Here is a 21367-nt window from a genome sequence, read left to right on the forward strand (position 1 = left end):
TCACTTGTTTAATCTGTATCCTGACTGAGTTCTCTATCCTGATTGGATAAAATTGGTATCCTGACCTGAAAATTAATTTTCTGTTTAATAAAGAGCTGGAGAGACATGGAGACTCCTGATACTGAACAAACACTCTAAAGCAATGAGTACTATCAGAATATAGAGCTATTTAACACGTATTTTAACCAAAGAAAATCACTTGCCCAACCTTTAAGCCTGATTTGAAAATAACAGATCTACAAGCTCATAATGCGTCGCATTGTGAGCTTGTAGATCGGCTATTTTCAGATCTCCACTAAGCCAGGTTCAAGCTGTTAGGTTAAGGTTAAGACATAATTATGACAAATATTAAAGATTATTATTCTTACATTAGCGTAAATGGCTAAACAAAATAATACTTCTTTCTTTTTTCCCCATTATTTATTATTTCAAAATTGTATTTCAACCATTACAAAATAATACATTTTAAAAGCCAAACATCCCAACAATAACCACTAAATGAACAGAAATAATAAAATAAACCAAAAAACAGTAGGAAGTAGGAAGAAGCAATGCTTATTTATGCCTAAATAATCATTTACAGTAATTCTAAATGTTTGATGGAAAATATGAACTGACTTAACAAAATCAATAACGGCAATATCAAAATATCCTTTTTGTTGATTTATGTTAAAGTTTAGGTTAAAACTGACAAATCTGTCATTGTTGCAGTTTGTTTGAATATACATGAACATATTCACCTATTTGATTCATACATGTTTAAACATTTATACAATTTGGCAGCAGAAATAATATGATTTCCATAAGATTTAAGATCTTTTCATTCAGGATGTCATGATGACATGTAATAAAAGGCTGCACAACACTCAACATGGACATGGATAAAACTCCCTTATACCTTTATATGGTATTATGTAGGTAATAATAAACTTCATTTGTAAAGCACCTTTCACCACAAGAAATGCAGCTCAAAGTGCTTTACACAATTAAAAACGGAGCAAAAAAAGCTAAAAGAATTGAACAACAACAAAGAAAAAAAGAAACGCAAAAGCATAAAACAGCATTAAAACAATAGGAGTGAATCAGGCAAAAACAGTGAAGACATATGAATTACAACACAGAGATTATAAAAACAACTGAAAGCGTTACAAATAGTTTAAAAATTGTAAATGGGCTAAGTTTTAAAGCTATCCATAGAGGCTGCCTGTCGGTAGCACATAGGATCAGGATCATAGTGATGTGTCGCTTTCCGGAAATAACAAATCTACAAGCCAAGTTGGTCGCGTTGCTACCATCATCATCCAGATAAGAAAAGCACGACTACACACTATTCACAAACCACGCCGAAAGAAAGTCTAGGATGAAATAAAGAAAATGTACACTCAAAATATATTAAACAGGTGCCCCCCCAAGAGCACCTGAGTGAAACCCCCTTTCAATAACATCGCCACCAAAGTTCTCTGAACTGTACCATCCCTGTTGAGGAACACTAGTCTAATCGAGGGGTCTTCAACAGGGGGTCCGGGACCCCTAGGGGGTCCTCAGAGTTACTACAGGGGGTCTGCCAAATCTTTGTGTGATATGATTATTTTTTTTAATTTTTTTACCTTAACCACTTGAACTCTAGCATCCCTTTTTCTGAGGAGCACTTTAGCCAATAGCAGATCTACAAGCTCACAACGCCTCGCAGCGCGAGGCGTTGTGAGATTGTAGATCTGCTATTTTTGGCAAAGAGGTATAGATGTAGAGGGAAAAAAGAGCAGACCAAGTAAACAATTTTTTTTTAATACTGAAACACAATTTTATACAATATAGAGGGGGTCCCTGCTTCATCTCTGTCTCAGCTAGGGGGTCCTTGGTCTGAAAAGGTTGAAGACCCCTGGTCTAATCTATATGATTGACAGGAGAGATGATCAGAGGAGCAGAGTTTCTACCACCATCATTAAAACATGGATTGAAAAATGGAAAGAGTTTCTCAGTGAAGGTGCAGCCAGTGAAAGAGTAGAGATGAACTCTGGTCTCCACGTCATAAAAGGACACCAGACCCTCCTCATAATCCACAAACACTCCCACTTTCTGGACCTCCTCTCTTACAGGGAGGAGGACATCAGGGTCAGCAGCAACCTTGTACTCATTTCCATTCCTCAACCCGATAGCCCAGTAGCCATTGTTGGGACCCAGTTTGATGTCTCCTTTCCTGTTGATGGACTCTCTGGCCACTCCTAAACTCCAGGCGGTCTTCCCTGTAACCTGAACCTCATAGTAAAACCTTCCTGAGGAGATGCTTTTTTTCCCTAAGACATTGACATACACAGAGAATCTCTCCGTGTTGTCTGGGAGAATCTGCATTACATTTCCATAATTCACTTGTTTTCCATCCTCAGACAGGATGAGCCAGGGATTTGCTGTATCAGGGTCCAGAGTTACATCCACTGCATATTGCTGGATCCCCCTCAGCTCAGCATCGCACAGCTGCTTCTCGATCTCTTGACTGAGTGTCTTCTCCAGCTGAGCCACAGCTGTCCTCAAGGTTCCCTCCTGATCGATATTGACATTTGCCCAGTCCTTGGTGAGTGGAGGGGTGTTGATGGATGTGAAGTTCTGGAGGAGGTGGAGGTGGTCTTCAGTGTGTGAGAAATGCTTCAGCTCAGAGCTTCTCTTCTCTAATTGAGTGATTTCATGTTGCAGATCTTTAATGAAGCCTTCAGCCTGTTTCTCTGTTGTTTTCTGCTTCTCTCCAATCACGTCAATGAGCTCAGCCTGGCTTCTCTCAATACAGCTGATCAGAGCAGTGAAGACCTGCACACTGTCCCCTATCTCTCTGTCTGCATCTTTCCTGCTGATCTTCACTGAGTGTTTGATCTCCTGAATCTTCTCTTGTCTCCCCTGGATCATCTGCTGAACTTCAGCCTCTGTCTTTACCAGCTCAATCTTCTTTCCTTCACATTCTTCTTCCAGAGATACAATGTGATGGGACTTGTGGTCTGACTCAGTGCAGGACTGACAAACACACATGTGGTCTGTCTTACAGAACAGTTCCAGAGGTTCGTCATGTTTCTGACACATAAAGTCTTCCAGGTTCTTCACAGGGTCAATTAGTTTGTGTCGTTTTAACCCTGTGCGTCTCTGATGAGGCTCCAGGTGAGTCTCACAGTAGGAGGTCAGACACACCAGGCAGGACTTCAGGGCTTTGAGTTTGGTGTCAGTACAGACGTCACAGGAGACTTCATCTGGTTTAGCAGCCTCTCGGTTGGTGTTGTGATTTCTTTTCAGCTGCAGTGACTTCCTAAACTGGTCAGCCATCTCAGAAATGAAAGTATTGACAAAGACTTCTGGTCTCAGATAGAAGGATTTGTTACAGAGTGGACACCTACACACATAATTACTGTCCCAGTGTTGTGTGATACAGGCTTTGCAGTAGTTGTGTCCACATGGAGTGGTGACTGGATCAGTGAACACATCCAGACAGATAGAACACAGGAACTGCTCTTCAGACTGGACACTGCTGGATGACGCCATTTCTACACACTGAGAATAAAAGTAAAGTATCAGTTACAGTTTCTTTTTTTAAATTGAGGAAATAATAAACATGATGTTCGAGTGAGTTTTGTGTTTTTTATGTGTTTTGGTATTTTGAACATCATTTTGGCGACGTTCAAATACCTAGTCAGACTGTACCAAGAGGTCAGGGAAGAGAGAGGGGTGTGACTGGACTTGTGACTTTGAATATCTTTAGTTCATTATGCATTTGTAAAATCTGCAAATATGATGTTAGATGGTGTTTACATCTTCTAAGGTTATTGTGGGAGTGTCATGGTGCCCTTTGTTGGGGAGGTGCTGGTAGACAAGGTAACTGACACCTTATAGCAAGGGTTCCCAAACTTTTCAGGCCGTGACCCCCCAAAAATAATCATATTTGAACTTGTGACCCCCCAAAATAATCCTATTTGAACTGAGGACCCCTTTAAAATAATCATATTTGAACTGAGGACCCCCTACCCCGACAAGCACTTGGAATTGTAGGCATTGCATTTAGTTTGACTCGGTTCCACAGACAAATGTTGTGAAAATAGCCTACGTATACAAGCTCACAGCCAGCTTGTACATAGGCTACATTCACAAAGTTTGCCTCTTTCTTACGTAATGTTTGACAATTTGGCCAATTTGGTATTAAAAAGGTATTAAAAGACCTGGAACGCATCTGTGTCACTTTAGATTTCTTTGGCGATTCAAAAATAGCAGATCTACAAGCTCATGAGCTTGCAGATCTGCTATTTTTGAAAAATCTTGAAAAAAAATGTTTTAGATTTTTTTTCAAAAAACTGTTAGGATTTAGAAAATACTTTTGGGAATCGCCTCAGGCCTTAACGGGTTAAAGGTCATTAAATTGTAACAATAGAAATGTGTAGATACCCTGTATACACTTATACTGTATGTTGGTTTGTTTACTGTTGAGTGAGAAAACAATGTTGCACATTAAGCTAATCGTCTTGGGACCCCCAAAAATGATCTGGGAACCCCCTCCCCCGGGGGTCCCGACCCAGTGGGAACCACTGCCTTAGAGCAGTCTTGGGCCAAATTCCAATACCCCCGAAATCTCTGCTCACTCGCTCCCTCACACTTCGGTCATCCTGCTTAATCCAAAAATAAATTTGTCCCAATTGGTAATTTGCTTTTACCAAGTGATTGACATCACCTGGAGAAGGTCTGACTGGAACTACAGGAAACATGGGGGCTGTAGTCCATTAGTCCAAGGAAGGTTAAGTAAGGACTGGACGCCAGACATGCACCATTTGACCATCATGGGTTAGGGCTGTGACGATTACACATTTAAGTTGACGATTAATTGTCACACATTTTAATTGTGTGTTTGACTTTGAACATTGGAACTTAATTTCTGTTTGCCTTTTAGGCTTCGTAATCAAAAATTGCACAGGGCAGATATGACAAATAACTTAAAGTAGGGTAAGTGATATTTTTTGGTTAAAAAAAAAGTGTTGCATTAAAAGGTTAAAGCATTATATTCTGATAGTAATCATTGCTATAGAGTGTTTGTTCAGGAACAGGGGTCTTTCCGTCTCTCCAGCTCTTTAATAAAAAATAAAATACATTTTCAGGTAGGTGACAACATTTCAGCCAATCAGGACCCTTTTATCAGCTTCATTTTTATAGTGTTCCAGTTACAAAATGTTCAGCTCATTTCTGTGTGTCATCACTTCCAATTTCACTTGTTTAATCTGTATCCTGACTGAGTTCTCTATCCTGATTGGATAAGATTGGTATCCTGACCTGAAAATGCATGTTTCTGTTTATTAAAGAGCTGGAGAGACATGGAGGCTCCTGTTACTGAACAAACACTAGTCTAGAGCAATGATTACTATTAGAATATAGAGCTATTTAACACTTATTTTAACCAAAGAAAATCACTTACCCTACCTTTAAATATATACAAAGAAATGACTGACATTAAATCATTTTTTAAATAGCAGAAATAGCTGATCTACAAGCATACTACGCGTCACAAAGTGACGCGTAGTATGCTTGTAGATCTCCCATGAACCCAGCTCACCTGTTCCACTGCCTGCTTGTCACCTGCAGTGGTGTAAAGTAACTAAGTACATTTACTCAAGTACTGTACTTAAGTACAATGTTGAGGTATTTTTACTTTGCTGGAGTATTTCCAATTGTCTATACGTTTTACTTCTACTCCATTACATCTCAGAGGCAAATACTGTACTTCTACTCCACTACAATTATTTGAAAACTTTAGTTAGTAGTCACTTTGCAGATATAAATTATTACATTATTATGAAACATACATTAACCACTTTAGCCCTATTTTATACCTAGGCTATTTTCAAACATTTCAGTACTTTTGCTTTTGGTACTTTAAGTACATTTTGATTCCAATACTTTTGTACTTTTACTCAAGTAAATTCTGAACACCAGACTTTTACTTGTAACAGAGTACTTCCACATTGCAGTATTGATACTTTTACTGAAGTAAAACAACTTTAGATGCCTCTATAGAGTTATACAGAGTAAACATCAAAAAGCAACACAGCAGAAAACAATGTGTCATTACAGTATGTCTCCTTTTATTTTCCTGGACTGAGTATTTTTTTACAAAGGTCTCAGTCAATCAGAAATAGTGATTATTTATAAGCTGGTCCACCTGTCATCATCAAACTCCCCCCTGGCTGCAGTCTGACACCCAGTGAGATGAACCTGCCCGCTGGAATTAATAGGCTCTATGCACAGCAGCCATACTGGGAATGAATTGGGCCCCTTCCTTACTTCCTTCACAGGTGTTACCAATGATACTAATTAAGGCTCTGTTCCATTTAGTGTGGCATAGTGGTTGTCTAATTTTCAAGGACCTCCATAACTCTCAGAGTTACACACCCACCATAAGGGGCCATTTGGGAACCAAAATGGAGTGTTTCTAGTGAGCCAACATGCACGATATCAGCACCCTGACCAGAATGGAACAGAGCCTTCATTAGTATCATTCGTAACACCTGTGAAGGAAGTAAGAAGAGGCCCAATTTTTCTCCAAAATGGCTGCTGTGCGTAGAGCCTATTATTGCATGGATAGAGACAATGACTTATAGGTGTCTCTTCCTTCATTTACCTTCCTTGCATTAATCCAGCAAGAAATGACATTATGTACTATGATGTGACGTTACAGTCGCCAAATTCATGTTCAAAATATCAAAACACAGAAAAAAACATTTACTCAAGTACTATACTTAAGTACAATTTTGAGGTATTTTTTACTTTACTGGAGTATGCCTACAGTATTTCCAGTTTTCAGTCATTCTCATCTCAGAGGCAAATATTGTACTTTTACTCCACTATAATGATTTGAAAACTTTACTAGTTACTTTGTAGATTTGAATTATTATTACAAAACATATGTTAACCACTTCATTACTAATTTAAAATGTGGCTATTTGAAAATAGCAGATCAACAAGTTCACAACGCGTCACAATGCGACACGTTGTGAACTTGTAGATCTGCTATTTCCAAAAGATTTTAATACATTTTATACCATGTGAAATGGGACTTTCTGCATAATGAGTATACTTTCTACTTTTGGTATTTTAATTACATTTTGATACCAATACTTTTGTACTTTTACCCAAAAGTAAATTTTGGACTTTTAGTTGTAACAGAGTATTTCTACATTACATAATTAATAATTTTAAGTACAAAATGTGAGTATTTTTTCCACCACTGCATACATTATATTATTGTATTTTTAGTGAATGATAAATCCTTATCTGCTGTACTCACCTGTCTTTAAGTGGTCAGTATTTCTCTTAAAGTCCTGGGGAAGGTTTTGTAGAGAGAGAGAGAGAGAGAGAGAGAGAGAGAGAGAGAGAGGCCACCAAACTGATTTGAATTGTGAATTCCAGGTTCGACTTATTGACAAACTCCTCCTCCTGCAGCAGCTGTTAACCCTTCACGTCCTCCACTCCTCTCACCTACAATGGTGGTGGTGGAAAAAGTACTCAATTGTTTTACTTAAGTAAAAGTATCAATACTGCCATGTTCACAAATAAAAGTCCGGAATTTCAAGATTGACTTGTGTAAAAGTATTAAAGTATTGGTATGAAAATGTACTTAAAGTACCAAAAGTGGAAAGTAGTCATTAAACAGAATGTCCCATTTCACAAGTTTTCAAATGTATAGAAAATCTTTTGAAAAGAGCAGATCTACAAGCTCACAATGCGTTGCTTCGCGAAGCATTGTGAGCTTGTAGATCACATCACATGTAGCTAATAATCAAAATCTACAAAGTAACTAGAAACTAAAGTTTTCAAATAATTGCAGTGGAGTAAAAGTACAATATTTGCCTCTGAGATGTAGTGGAGTAGAAGTAAAAAGTAATGAAAATTGGAAATACTCCAGTAAAGTCAAAACACCTCAAAACATGTACTTAAGTACAGTACTTGAGTACATGTAATTATTAGTTACTTAACACCACCGCAACTAGGGTTGCCAAGCACCTGAACAACAACCTTATTTCTAAGAAAAATATAAGGGACGTCCCTTATATTTTTCTTAGAAATAAGGCTGTTGTTCAGGTGGTAAAAAAAAAATATTTAAAAAATAAATCTCTGTATACATGTTGCAACACGTTAGATCGTCTATTTTTTTTTAAAAGACAGAAAAAAAGCGGTCCAAGTACGTAGGCTAACAACCTGTATTATAGTATAATATTTCTGAAAAATATCAACATATAATATTTTTTGAATAATCTAGTTTTTTTTTAAATCATAAATCTTCTCTTCTGGGGGTCCCTGGTACAAAACCTGTTCAGATGGGGGTCCTTGATACAAAACCTATTCAGATGGGGGTCCCTGATACAAAACCTATTCAGATGGGGGTCCCTGGTCACATACATATCAATGTATGGGTCCTTGACATGAATACGTTTGAGAAACACTGGTTTAAGGCATTGTGTGACTTATCATGGACAAAAAAAAAAATGTCATAGGATAGTCTAGCTGGATGTACCTTTACCACTTAATCCTGACGTGTGAAAATAACCAAAATACAAGCTCACAACACGTGAGCCTAGTTATTACACAATCATAAGCAAACCTGAAAGAGGCCCACAGCTGCTTATGATTGTGTAATAACATAATGTCTGGCAGTGGTGAAAAAAGTACTTTTTTTTACTTATATAAAAGTATCAATACTGCAATGTAGAAATACTCCGTTACAAGTAAAAGTCCGGAATTAAAAATGTACTTGAGTAAAAGTACAAAGTATAGTATCAAATTGTACTTAAAGTACCAAAAGTAAAAGTACTAAAATGTTTGAAAATAGCAGATCTACAAGCTCACAACGCGTCGCGATGACATCAGAGACTTCATAGGCTTATAGCGCGGCACTCGGTGCCGCGCTATAAGCCTATGAACTTGTAGATCTGCTATTTTTGAATAGCCAAAGACATCTAAAATGACAGAGATGCGTCCCCGGAATGCATGTGTAAACACAGTCCAGTTCTGTTGATCCAGTCCATCTTGACTCCATCAGCCTACCAGACAAAAAGAGAATGCACCAAAAAGACTGAGCCGAAAATGTTCATATCACATGTAGGCCTACCTATATATTCTGTTTTTACTAAATACTTCTTCTTACCGACTGCATTTTCTATATCCTTGAAGTGTGCATTCTGCCAGGTTACCAGGCTGAAATAATGTACCACAGGGTTCATTTTTAACCCTACAGTATGTTACACATATTCTACCCAAACCCAAAAAATGGAAACATAGCTAAATCTATATGTATACAACATACAAATGAACACATTTTCCATACAATTTGGAATCAAGGAATCCATTAAGATTGCCATTATTAAAGGTAGGGTAAGTGATATTTTGGGGCATTTTTTGTTTTTTTTTGTTAAAAAGGTTAAAGTAGTATATTGTGATAGTAATCATTGCTACAGAGTGTTTGTTCGGTCACAGGGGTCTCTCCAGCTCTTTAGTAAACACAATATAAATACATTTTCAGGTAGGTATGACAACATTTAAGCCAATCAGAAGAGAGCACTGAAAATGCATTTTCTGTTTATTAAAGAGCTGGAGAGACATGGAGACTCCTTTTACTGAACAAACACTCTATAGCAATGATTACTATCACAATATAGAGCTATTTAACACTTATTTTACCCAGAGTAAATCACTTACCCTACCTTTAACATTCAAGGATATATTGAAAAAACGGAGTCAACAATGTTCATATTACTGTCTTATCTTTTTACTAAATACTTGTTGTCGATTGTTCTCCTTCCGACTATTTCCTCATAATCCTTGGAGTGTGTATTTAAAGATGATGTCAGTACTCAGGACTTCACAGACTTCCTAGAAACTGGGGAACAACAACAGCATCATCATCATCATCCATAGTCTCTATTATGTCCTCATAGTCAGTGCATTGTTTGAGTACCTCGTTAACAAACAACATGTGACCTGCCTGGTGAAACACGCTCAACAACTCTTTTGAACGTGTAATTGTGGTGAAGTAAGTCAGTGGTTCTCAACCTGTGGGTCGGGGTCCCCACATGATTTGGGGTGGAGGGGTCCCCAGATGACAGTGAAGTGAAAATGTAAGACCTGAGGCGATTCTTAAAAATGTTTTCTAAATCCTAATAGTCTCTTTTTTTCAATATTAGCAGATCTACAAGTTCATAGCGCGGCACTCGGTGCCGCGCTATGAGCTTGTAGATCTGCTAATATTGAATAGCCAAAGAAATCTAAAGTGACACAGGTGCGTTCCAGGTCTTAATGGGTTAAGGACTCCTAAGACCTTTCTAAAACCTAATGAAAGAAAAGAAAAAAGAGCATTATACTGCATCACAAGTAAACATTAAACTATATGCTATAAAAACAGGTCAATCATTGGCCAAATTGTCAAATAATAAGAAAGACTCCAAAATTGTGAAAATTGCAGATCTACAAGCACGACGCCTAGCTTGTAGATCTGCTATTTTCACAATATTTATCTGTGGAACCAAGTCAAACTAAATGTAATGCCTTAACTCCTACAATCCAAGTACTTGTCAGGGTGGGGGGTCCCCAGTTCAAATATGATTACTTTAGGGGGTCACGGCCTGAAAAGGTTGAGAACCACTGAAGAAAGTAAGTATGTACATTGTATTTGTATATAACACTTCTCACATAACTCACAAAGTGCTTTGCATACAACAGAAATAAAAATACAGCATAAAACATATAGAACAACAAACACGCACGCACGCACGCACGCACGCACGCACGCACGTACCTGCACACATACCTTTTTCTGGGAACGTCAGTGTTTAGCTTCACCCAGCTGACTGCTTCCCACAGAGCAGCGAGGAGGGGGGGCAGTTAGGGGTTAAGTGTCATGTCTCAGGGACATTTTGACACTGAAAAAAAAATCTTCTTTTTTTCTTGGAAAGTGTCTATATTTAAACACAGCATGCTTGCTTTGATATTAAAAAGAAAATGGAATTTTGAATACTGAAGCATTTGTAAAAGCATCTGCTGTCTCCAATACTTCAACTTTTGACTGAGTTACATTCATTTGTAGTTGAGTAATGTTTTTTGTTCCACAGGCTCTTGAGAGCTGCAGCCTCTGTGGACATTTTTAAGAACCGCTTAAAAATACCACAGTTTTTGGTTTTAATCATCTGAATGTCTGTCTGTCTGTCTGTCTGTCTGTCTGTCTCTCTGTCTCTCTGTCTCTCTGTCTCTGTCTCTGTCTCTGTCTCTGTCTCTGTCTCTCTCTCTCTCTCTCTCTCTCTCTCTCTCTCTCTCTCTCTCTCTCTCTCTCTTAACCCATTAATACCTGAGGCCGATTCTACAATGCTTTCTAAATCAGAAAGTTCTCACACTTATTCGTGTGAAGGACCCCCAGATTGATATATATATATATTTGGCCGTGGACCCCCTGAAGAGAAGATTTGTGTTAAAAAATCCTAAATTATTCAAAATGTTTCATACAAAAAAATAGTTCTGAATTAGCAGATGTACAAGCTCGCAGCGTGGCACAAAGTGACACGCTGCGAGCTTATATATCTGCTGTTCTAATCCCCCCCCCCCCCCCCTGGAATGTAGGAGTTGAGGCATTACGTTTAGTTTGACTTGGTTCCACTGATAAATATTGTAAAAATTGCTGATCTACAAGCTCACGAGGCGTTGTGAGCTTGTAGATCTGCTATTTTCAAACATTTTCACAATTTGGCCAAGGTTTGACCAGTTTTTATAGTAGAGTTGTTTTTGGTGCAGTAATGGTCTTTTTACATTCAATTAAATGTATTTTATTTTTTTGTTGGTATTGAAAACGTCTTAAAAGTCCTTAAATTGTCACTTGACTGTCATCTGGGCCCCCCCTCCCCCCCCCCCCCCCCCCCCCAGTGCTAATGCCTAAGCAGTAATCATGTACGCTACTCTCCCTCTGCCAGCCTGGGGAGAGCCCCGAACTAAGTGAGCCCATGCTTCCTTCAATGCATGAGGAGTGAGCAGACCACTTCTTATCACCTGACAGGGGAGAGAGTTTCCCCGGTAGGACGTAGAGCGTGGAAAGAACACGTTATTCCAACCAGTTTCTTTCCCGACCCACAGGTTGAGAACCTTTAGAACAGGGGTCTTCAACAGGGGGCCCGGGACCCCTAAGGGGTCCTCAGAGCTATACTATAGGGGGTCGGCCAAATCTTTGTTTGAAGGGATCCTTTTTTTTACACTCGAACCCTAGAATTCCTTTTCTGAGGGGAACATTAGCCGAAAATAGCAGATCTACAAGCTCACAACGCCTCACACTGCGAGGCGTTGTGAGCTTGTAGATCGGCTATTTTTGGCAAAGAGGTATAGTGTATAGAGAGGACAAGGAGCAGACTAAATACAGAGTGATGAAGCTATCTATGAAATCTATGGAAACTTAATCTGTGACATAATTCTATGCAATATGTAGTGGGGGGGAGGGGGGGGGTCCTTACTTCATCTCTCTCTCAGCTAAGGGGTCCTTGGCCTGAAAACGTTGACGACCCCTGCTTTAGAATCTAAATCCTAAGGTTTTCTGAAAAAACACATTGCTAATGTATATATCTCAGGAAATAACAACGTCTTATGCACACCACTTTCTGGTCAGCTCAGAGACAGTGTGTAGGCAGAGATCAGACGTTTCTTAAATAATAGTTTGTATTACTTTAGTGAATGTATTTATAGTTATATTGTCCAGCACTGTTGACTGGTAGCCTGTTTGTCTAACTGTGGTTCTCAACCTTTTCAGGCCGTGATCTAAGTGGCAGCGGTGGCCTAGTGGTTAGAGGGGGCGGCCTTGATACCGGAAGGTCCCTAGTTCGATTCCCCAATTCATCACATCAATCATGAATCACCGCTGAATAGCCCTTGAGCAAGGCTTCCATGCAGGGTCTGGCTGTAAATAAGTTCCGCACTTAGTCCAACACCCTGGGTAAACAACAAACTTTGCTTTGCTTTGCTTTACCCCCCAAAGTAATCATATTTGAACTGGGGACCCCCCCGCCCTGACAAGCACTTGGAATGTAGGAGTTGAGGCATTACATTTAGTTTGACTCGGTTCCACAGATAAATATTGTGAAAATAGCAGATCTACAAGCTCACAACGCCTCGCCACACACACACACACACACACACACACACACACACACACACACACACACACACACACACACACACACGCTACACACAAATATCCTCCCTCACTCTCACTCTTCCTCTGAGTAAATTGGGAGGAAGAGACATCAGAGAAGTCATTGTGCTTCTACTGAAATATTAACCCATAAAACAGAACATTCTGAACGTTATTTTATTTGTATTTTTCATTCATTTCATAGGGTCCATGGTTGTATATTCTAATCTAAAATGTGTCTTTCCCCTGAACAATGACAATGGGACCATTGGAATGCATTACGCAGTACGAGGTTTCACCCAGAAAATAGCCATTAATAAAAATAGCAAAATGAACACCCAGAAATAGCCAAAACTGAGCACAATTCGACCTGTAAGGCCACATCTCATTTGAAAATTGTACTATTTTCAAATGGTTGAAATGTACACATGAAGTGCATGAAGTGGTAATGTATGTTTTGTAATGATTATCAAAATCTACAAAGTAGGCCTAACTAAAGTTTTCATATAATTGTAGCGGAGTAAAAGTACAATATTTGCCTCTGAGAGGTAGTGGAGTAGAAGTAAAAGTACTGAAAATTGGAAATACTCCAGTAAAGCAAAAAATACCTCCAAATTGTACTTAAGTACAGTACTTGAGTACATGTACTTAGTTACTTACATCCAGGTGTTATTATATGTTATGTAATATTGGATGTGATTTCTCCATCGCAACGCTTTCCAAGTAGGCTACTCACAAACTGGTACTTGGAAAGTAACCCCCCCCCCCCATTCGCCAGTGTCTGTCTGTCTGTCTGTCTGTCTGTCTGTAGAGTAGGCCTATGCTTCACTCACTGCACTGGAATGTGAACGATGTCAGCATCCAGGCTGCAGGTGACCAGCAATGCACAAGTCTGTGTGACAGGCCCCTCAAAATCAATAAGACCGTCCTTTTATTCCCTGGCAGTTGTTGTCATCACAAACGGACAAGCTACGTTCTATGTGTTCTATTAGTAATAGCACACATAGAACGTACAGTAGCTTGTCTGTTGGTGATGACAACAACTGCCAGCGAATACTACTACTAGTATAAGTACTACTACTGTTATTTAAAAAACATCAGAATCATGATGCAGGAGGCAGTTTCAGGCTATTGTAAATTCATAGTTATTGTTGTTTGTTCGTCTCCAACAGAGCAGCTACTTTGCATTTGTGCTGTTTTATCCCTGAGGCTGACAGGATGACAGCTAAGTGAGTCACCATCTTTATTTCTGATAAAACATGTTCTTTACAACCTGTTTGGACCAACAGTGACCTCTAGTGAATGATGTGAAGACAAACAGTTGGCTTATAGGGTGAACCTGGACTTCATATTTTGTTGAGAGAAAAAAAAACGAATATTTAAAATATTTTCTGTTTAATTTGTTTTTGTTCATTTTCAAAACTCTTCAAAAATGTCCTTAAACAAAACAAACCCCCTTAATTTTCTAAAATAGTGATCTACAAGCTCACAAAATGTTGCAATGGGACATATTGTGAGCTTGTAGATCTATCTTTGTTTTTTTTTTAAATGGACTTAAAGGTTAAAAGATGGTTTACATGACAATAAAATACACATTTACAGCTGTATATATTTAGGGCATTATGGGTCAGATATGTGCTCCCTCTAGTACTGTATATGCTTGTAGATTCGGCACATGTTAGAGTTGTATGACAAAGTATAAATATGGCTTTATTTCTGTTTGCTTATACTGTATGTCTAAAACACATGAGTTTAACCTGAACTATTTTCATGAAAGCATAACGGCTAACTGCTTGAATTTATGCCAGTTTAGGGCCAAGTATAATAGGGCCGGCTTAGTACTTTACCATAGGCTCTATGCACAGCAGCCATATTGGACAGAAATTGGGCCTCTGCCTTACTTCCTTCACAGGTGTTACCAATGATAACTAATGAAGGCTCTGTTCCATTCTGGTCAAACAGGGTCAGGGTGCTGATGTTGTGTATGTCGGCTCACTGGAAACACTCTGCTACACCAGTGGGTCTCAAAGTGTGGTCCAGGGACCCTCATGGTTCCTTGAGGGGGTTCAAAATGTCCCCTTACAGGTGTGTAACTCTCAGAGTTCTGGTGGTCCTTCAAATGAGAACCACTGTGCTACACTAAATGGAACAGAGCTTTCATTAGTATCATTGTTAACACCTGTGAAGGAAGTAAGGAAGGGGCCCAATTTCTGGCCGATATGGCTGCTGTGCATAGAGCCTATTAGGCCTACATTTTACAAGATGCATTACATTCACCCATTCACACACCAATGGCACAGGAAACCATGCAAGGCACCAACAAGTTGTTGGTGCAAAATGTGACAAAAGCACAACTTTTTTTTTTCTCCATTATTTATTCTTTAAACATTTAATTTCAACCATTTAAAAAGGATAACGTTCTAAATGTAAAAGCCAAACATCCCAACAATAACCAGTAATTGAACAGAAATAACATAATAAACCAAAAAAAGCTAGGAAGTAGGGAAAAGCAATACTTATTTATTCCTAAATAAGGATTTACAGTAGTTATGATGGAAAATATTAACTGACTTAACAAAATAACAGCAATATCAAAATCTCCTTTGTGTCGGTTCATGTTAAAGTTAAGGTTAAAATGTACAAATCTGTCAATTGTTGCAGTTTATTTGAATATACATGAACACAGTGATATATTCAGCCATTTGATTCAAACATGTTTAAACATTTATGCAATTTGGCAGCAGAAATGATTTCCATAAGATTTTAAAACAACACTCAAAATGGGCATGGATAAAACTCCCTTATACCTTTATGTAGAATTATGTACATAGGTAATCCTACTATAATTCTAGTAACCTCTGTTTGTCTGTCTGTTTGTAGTGGTGTCACTACCCGGTTCTCCTCAGTGGCTGGAGCAAATGCTCTGATTTTGCACACAGCCATTGACCATTACCATCTGAACTTAACCCGTTTTTCAATTTCATCAAATCTCAGCTTCTTATTAGCGTTTATGTGTCAAACAATGTCGCCTCCCGGGTTGCCAGATCATGTGCGCATATCCCCCCACGGATAAGTCGGGAGGCATGCGTTAATCCGACAGACCTTTTCTCCGACTATGTGGCATCCGCGTGCGGTTAGGGTTAGGGTGCGGGTTTGGTTCGGGTTTACTGTTTAATGTTGGAGCACTGCGCTGTCGGAGGAATGCGCTGTCGGACTAACGTATTGCACCCAGCGTCGACCGAATAATGATAGTAATGATAATAAACTGCATAGCACCTTTCATGACATGAAATGCAGCTCAAAGTGTTTTACCAAAGCAATTATAAAACAGATCAAGAATACAGCGTCCTGTGAAGCACAGTGCTTCACAGGAAAAGCAAAAAATAATTTAAAGGGTCTACACCATGAATTTTAACTTTTCCTTCTGTTTTGTGTGTTTTTGGTCTCCCCTACCTCTCTTCTATCCCAACAAAATACCCCAGTTTGAACACTCAGGCTTTCACAGCATATCTGGGGTTTTATGTAAATTGGTCTCAAAACAGGCCAACTGATTTGCCCCCGCCCGTGACGTCACATGCGACACCTACTTTGTATAATCCCTCCCGTTTTTCAGTTCCAACATAAAAAAAAACGTTTTATTTTATTTTATTTTTGTACTTTTTCCACACAGAACCAGGAGATAACATGCATTCACACTGGCTCAATAGCGCCCCGTTCCAAATCAGGACAATGTGGTATTGCAGGTGAAAGTGCTTTATAAGCCAGAGAGAAGTTAGTTGGAATGAGTATATCTGAGGCTTGATTTAGGCTCAAACCTTTTGAAAAACGTTTGAGGGACATAAACAATGTGATATTAAATATGTTTTTTTTAAATTAATGGTGTATGTCCTTTAACAAAGCAAAAAAAGAATATCAAAAGCATAAAACAACATTAAAACAATAGCAGTGAATCAGGCAAACAGTGAAGACATAATTATGAATGACAACAAAAAAATAATAACTAAAAGCAAGAGTTAAACCATACTTCTTGAGTTGAGTTTTAAAGCTACAGTATCTACAGAGGCTGCCTGTCGGTAGAACATAGTCAGGATCAGGAAGATAGTGAGGTGTCGCTGAAAGGAACAGATCTACAAGCCAACAACACGTTGACAAGTTCCTAGTCTTCCCACACTTACACATGTTCTGGACAGCTATAGAGGCCAATCTACCATCATTGTCTCAATAAAACAAAGCACAACTACACACAACTCACAAACCACGCCTCATTTAACTGCAGTGTTATTGAAAGAAAGTCTAAGATGAAATAAAGAAGATTTGCACTCAAATATATTAAACTGGTGTCCCCCAAGAGCACCTCAGTGAAACCCCCTTTCAAAATCATTACTTCTAATGCCCCCCAAAGTTCTGAACGCCCCCTGGGGGGCTGTACCAACCCCACTGAGAAACACTAGTCTAATCTATGTGATTGACAGGAGAGATGATCAGAGGAGCAGAGTTTCTACCACCATCATTAAGATAAGGACTGAAGTATGGAAAGAGTTTCTCAGTGAAGGTGCAGCCAGTGAAAGAGTAGAGATGAGCTCTGGTCTCCACATCATAAAATGAGACCAGACCCTCCTCATAATCCACAAACACTCCCACTCTCTGGACCTCCTCTCTTACAGGGAGGAGGACAGCAGGGTCAGCAGCAGCACAATACTCATTTCCATTCCTCAACTCTATAGCCCAGCAACCATTGTTGGGACTCAGTCTGTTTTCATCTTTCCTGTTGATGGACTCTCTGGCCACTCCTAAACTCCAGTCAGTCTTCCCTTTAACCTGAACCTCATAATAAAACCTTCCTGAGGAGAAACTTTGTTTTCCTAAGACATTGACATATTTAGAGAATCTCTCTGTGTTGTCTGGAAGATTCCTCTTTAAGTTTCCACAACTCACTTGTTTTCCATCTTCAGACAGGATGAGCCAGTCATGTGCTGTATCAGGGTCCAGAGTTACATCCACCTCATATTGCTGGATCCTCCTCAGCTCAGCAACACACAGCATCTTCTCCATCTCTTGACTGAGTGTCTTCTCCAGCTGAGCCATAGCTGTCCGCAAAGTTCCCACATGTAGAGACTGATGGATATTGACATTTGTCCAGTCCTTGGTGAGTGGAGGGGTGTGGATGGATTTGAAGTTCTGGAGGAGGTGGAGGTGGTCTTCAGTGTGTGAGAGCTCAGAGCTTCTCTTCTCTAATTGAGTGATTTCATGTTGCAGATCTTTAATGAAGCCTTCAGCCTGTTTCTCTGTTGTTTTCTGCTTCTCCTCAATCACATCAATGAGCTCAGCCTGGCTTCTCTCAATACAGCTGATCAGAGCAGTGAAGACCTGCACACCATCTACTATCTCTCTGTCTGCATCTTTCTTGCTGAGCTCTACCGAGTGTTTGATATCCTGAATCTTTTCTTGTCTCCTCTGGATCATCTGCTGAACTTCAGCCTCTGTCTTTCCCAGCTCAGCCTTCTTTATTTTACATTCTACTTCCAGAGATACAATGTGATGGGACTTGTGGTCTGACTCAGTGCAGGACTGACAAACACACATGTGGTCAGTCTTACAGAACAGCTCCAGAGGTCTGTCATGTTTCTTACAAATAAAGTCTTCCAGGTTCTTTACAGGGTCGATTAGTTTGTGTCGTTTTAACCCTGTGCGTCTCTGATGAGGCTCCAAGTGAGTCTCACAGTAGGAGGTCAGACACACCAGGCAGGACTTCAGGGCTTTGAGTTTGGTCTCGGTACAGACGTCACAGGAGACTTCATCTGGTTTAGCAGCGTGATTTATTTTCAGCTGCAGTGACTTCCTAAACTGGTCAGCCAACCCAGAAATGAAAGCATTTACAAATACTTCTGGTCTCCTATGGAAGGATTTGTTACAGAGTGGACACTTACACTCATCATTAGTGTCCCAGTGTTGTGAGATACAGGTTTTGCAGTAGTTGTGTCCACATGGAGTGGTGACTGGATCAGTGAACACATCCAGACAGATAGAACACAGGAACTGCTCTTCAGACTGGACTCTGCTGGCTGACGCCATTTTCTACACACAAAGAATAAAAGTGAAAGTATCAGTAGTAGTTCTTGAATGCTACTTCTCATAGCTTGATAGTTGTATTGGAATAGTATGTTGAACAATGTTCTATACTTAACATGGAAACATTACATGTAATTTTCTACCAATTGAAAGATCGGACTGAGGCATTGCACGGAATATGAAAACATGAAAAAAGCACGTCTGGATACAGTTTCATATACCTTATATTATTATTATTATATGTATTTTAGTGAATAATACATCCTTATCTGCTGTACTCACCTGTCTTTAAGTGGTCAGTGTTTCTCTTAAAGTCCTGTAGACGGTGAATAGAGTGTGAGCGCTGTCACCAAACTTGACCGTTTACCTTCAGTTTAGACTTTAGACTCCTCCTTGCACAATAGCTGTTAACCCTTCACACCCTCCACTCTGCACTGCTTGTTATCAGTTACTAGACCATACCCGGTCGACGCATCCGTGGGGGGATATGCGCACATGATCTGGCAACCCGGGAGGCAGTTCGTCCCATAGCTGGGCAGCCCCGTAACCATGGCGACAGTGTTTTACACATAAACGCTAATAAGAAGCTGAGATTTGATGAAAGTGAAAAACGGGCTTCACAGTTAAGTTCAGATGGTAATGGTCAATGGCTGTTTACAAAATCAGAGCAATTGGTCCAGCCACTGAGGAGAACCGGGTAGCTTCACCTACTCCCACTACAGACGTTACTAGAATTATAGTAGGATGCAGATTTATGGTGACAATTTACACAAGCAACTCAACTATTAACAACGGGTCAATGTATTTCAAAGCCAAGCGAACAATAATGACTAGCAACACTGAATGTAAGATGGAAAAACTAAACTGTGAAACCAGAAACATTCAACACTGGTGTAGCCCTAGAGGGAGGCAGAGATGACGTGATGTCATAAGTGACACAGGTATATACGGCCTTTCTGAACAGGCAGGTACGAGGCTGCCAATCTGTGGGTCCTCACAACACCATGCCGGTTACTGTGTTGTGAGAGGAGGAGGTTTGTTTGAGTTTGCCTACTTAAAGAGTGGTAAGCCTGTTTGGTGTTTTATTGTTTTTACAGTGTGTTGGTTTACTTTTGTTGTTATACATTGAAAATGGAAAATGTTTATTATATCATCATCAGGTGTGTACCGTTCATGTGTTTGAGACATGCAAGGAGTGTTGTCTCTCCAGGGAATTGTGCATGTAAACTGGATATGAAATGTGAGTATAATTCTATGTACATGGAAAAGAGCTTTATACATTTCTGCATGTGATGTGAATTCTGTGTAACATTCTACATGTTTATGTGCTGACATTCAGTGTACAGCTGCAGTTGAGGAAGTGTGGCAAATGTGAACCAAGTCACTCATGCAACCTTACAGAGTCACATGGTAATGTAGTTTGTTTTATCTTTACTTTTAATATCACACTGTTATTTGGATACAGTACTGTATGTGTGTATTATGAGTTAACTGTGTTTGGTATTTGTTTGTAGGGTCATGTGGAGTGAGCGGCCTAGGTTTGACCGCTGTTCCTTTTTCTTGATAGTGTTTCCTTTGTAGTTTGAGTACATGGCACAAATCAGCTGGCCGGCTACCGCAATCGAGCATGGTTTTGCTCATAGAGTTAGACTTATGGTGATAAGTACAGTGCGGAGCTGGTTGGCTGGTTTGACCAAATGTCTATTTGTTGTTTGTTTGACAAACCATCTTCCCCATCGTAGCGAACACACGTAACCCAGCTCTGCTTGAACTCCCTTTGTATTGGGCTGCCATAGGCGAGGGGCTTTGTACACTATTTGGACTGCCGTCTGCAAACAGGGCATTGGGCCTTTTCGTTTGTTGTGCTCTATAGAGTTGCAGTGTTGGTTGCAGTGTTGGCCTTGAGGTCAAGTGTAAGGTGTAAAATAGCCAGTAATAGAAAATAGCAAAATTCACACCCAGAAATAGTCAAAACTGAGCAAAATTCGACCTGTAAGGCCACATCTCATTTGAGAATTGTATTTTCAAATGGTTGAAATGTACACAGGGCTGAAGTGGTAATGTATGTTTTGTAAAGATTATCAAAATCTGCAAAGTAGAGTAGTGAGTCACCATCTTTATTTCTGA

The 21367-nt window shown here is 39.5% G+C and overlaps 2 protein-coding genes across 2 annotated transcripts; both read right to left on the reverse strand.

Annotated features, from left to right (window-relative positions):
* Positions 1-1884: 1884 nt before the first annotated feature.
* On the reverse strand, positions 1885-3519 carry LOC311057600 (E3 ubiquitin-protein ligase TRIM21-like; the record flags this gene model as incomplete). The annotated part of the gene is made up of 1 exon (XM_084074594.1): positions 1885-3519. One exon carries the CDS (start codon positions 3517-3519, stop codon positions 1885-1887), a length of 1635 nt encoding a protein of 544 aa, XP_083930720.1.
* Positions 3520-17623: 14104 nt separating this feature from the next.
* Positions 17624-19243, reverse strand: LOC311056910 (E3 ubiquitin-protein ligase TRIM21-like; the record flags this gene model as incomplete). The annotated part of the gene is made up of 1 exon (XM_084073759.1): positions 17624-19243. The coding sequence occupies one exon, from the start codon at positions 19241-19243 to the stop codon at positions 17624-17626; it is 1620 nt and encodes a 539-aa protein (XP_083929885.1).
* Between the last annotated feature and the right edge of the window lie 2124 nt (positions 19244-21367).

This window comes from Gymnoscopelus microlampas (genome assembly GCF_963454915.1).
Source record: "Gymnoscopelus microlampas genome assembly, chromosome: 12".
Lineage (NCBI taxonomy): Eukaryota > Metazoa > Chordata > Actinopteri > Myctophiformes > Myctophidae > Gymnoscopelus > Gymnoscopelus microlampas.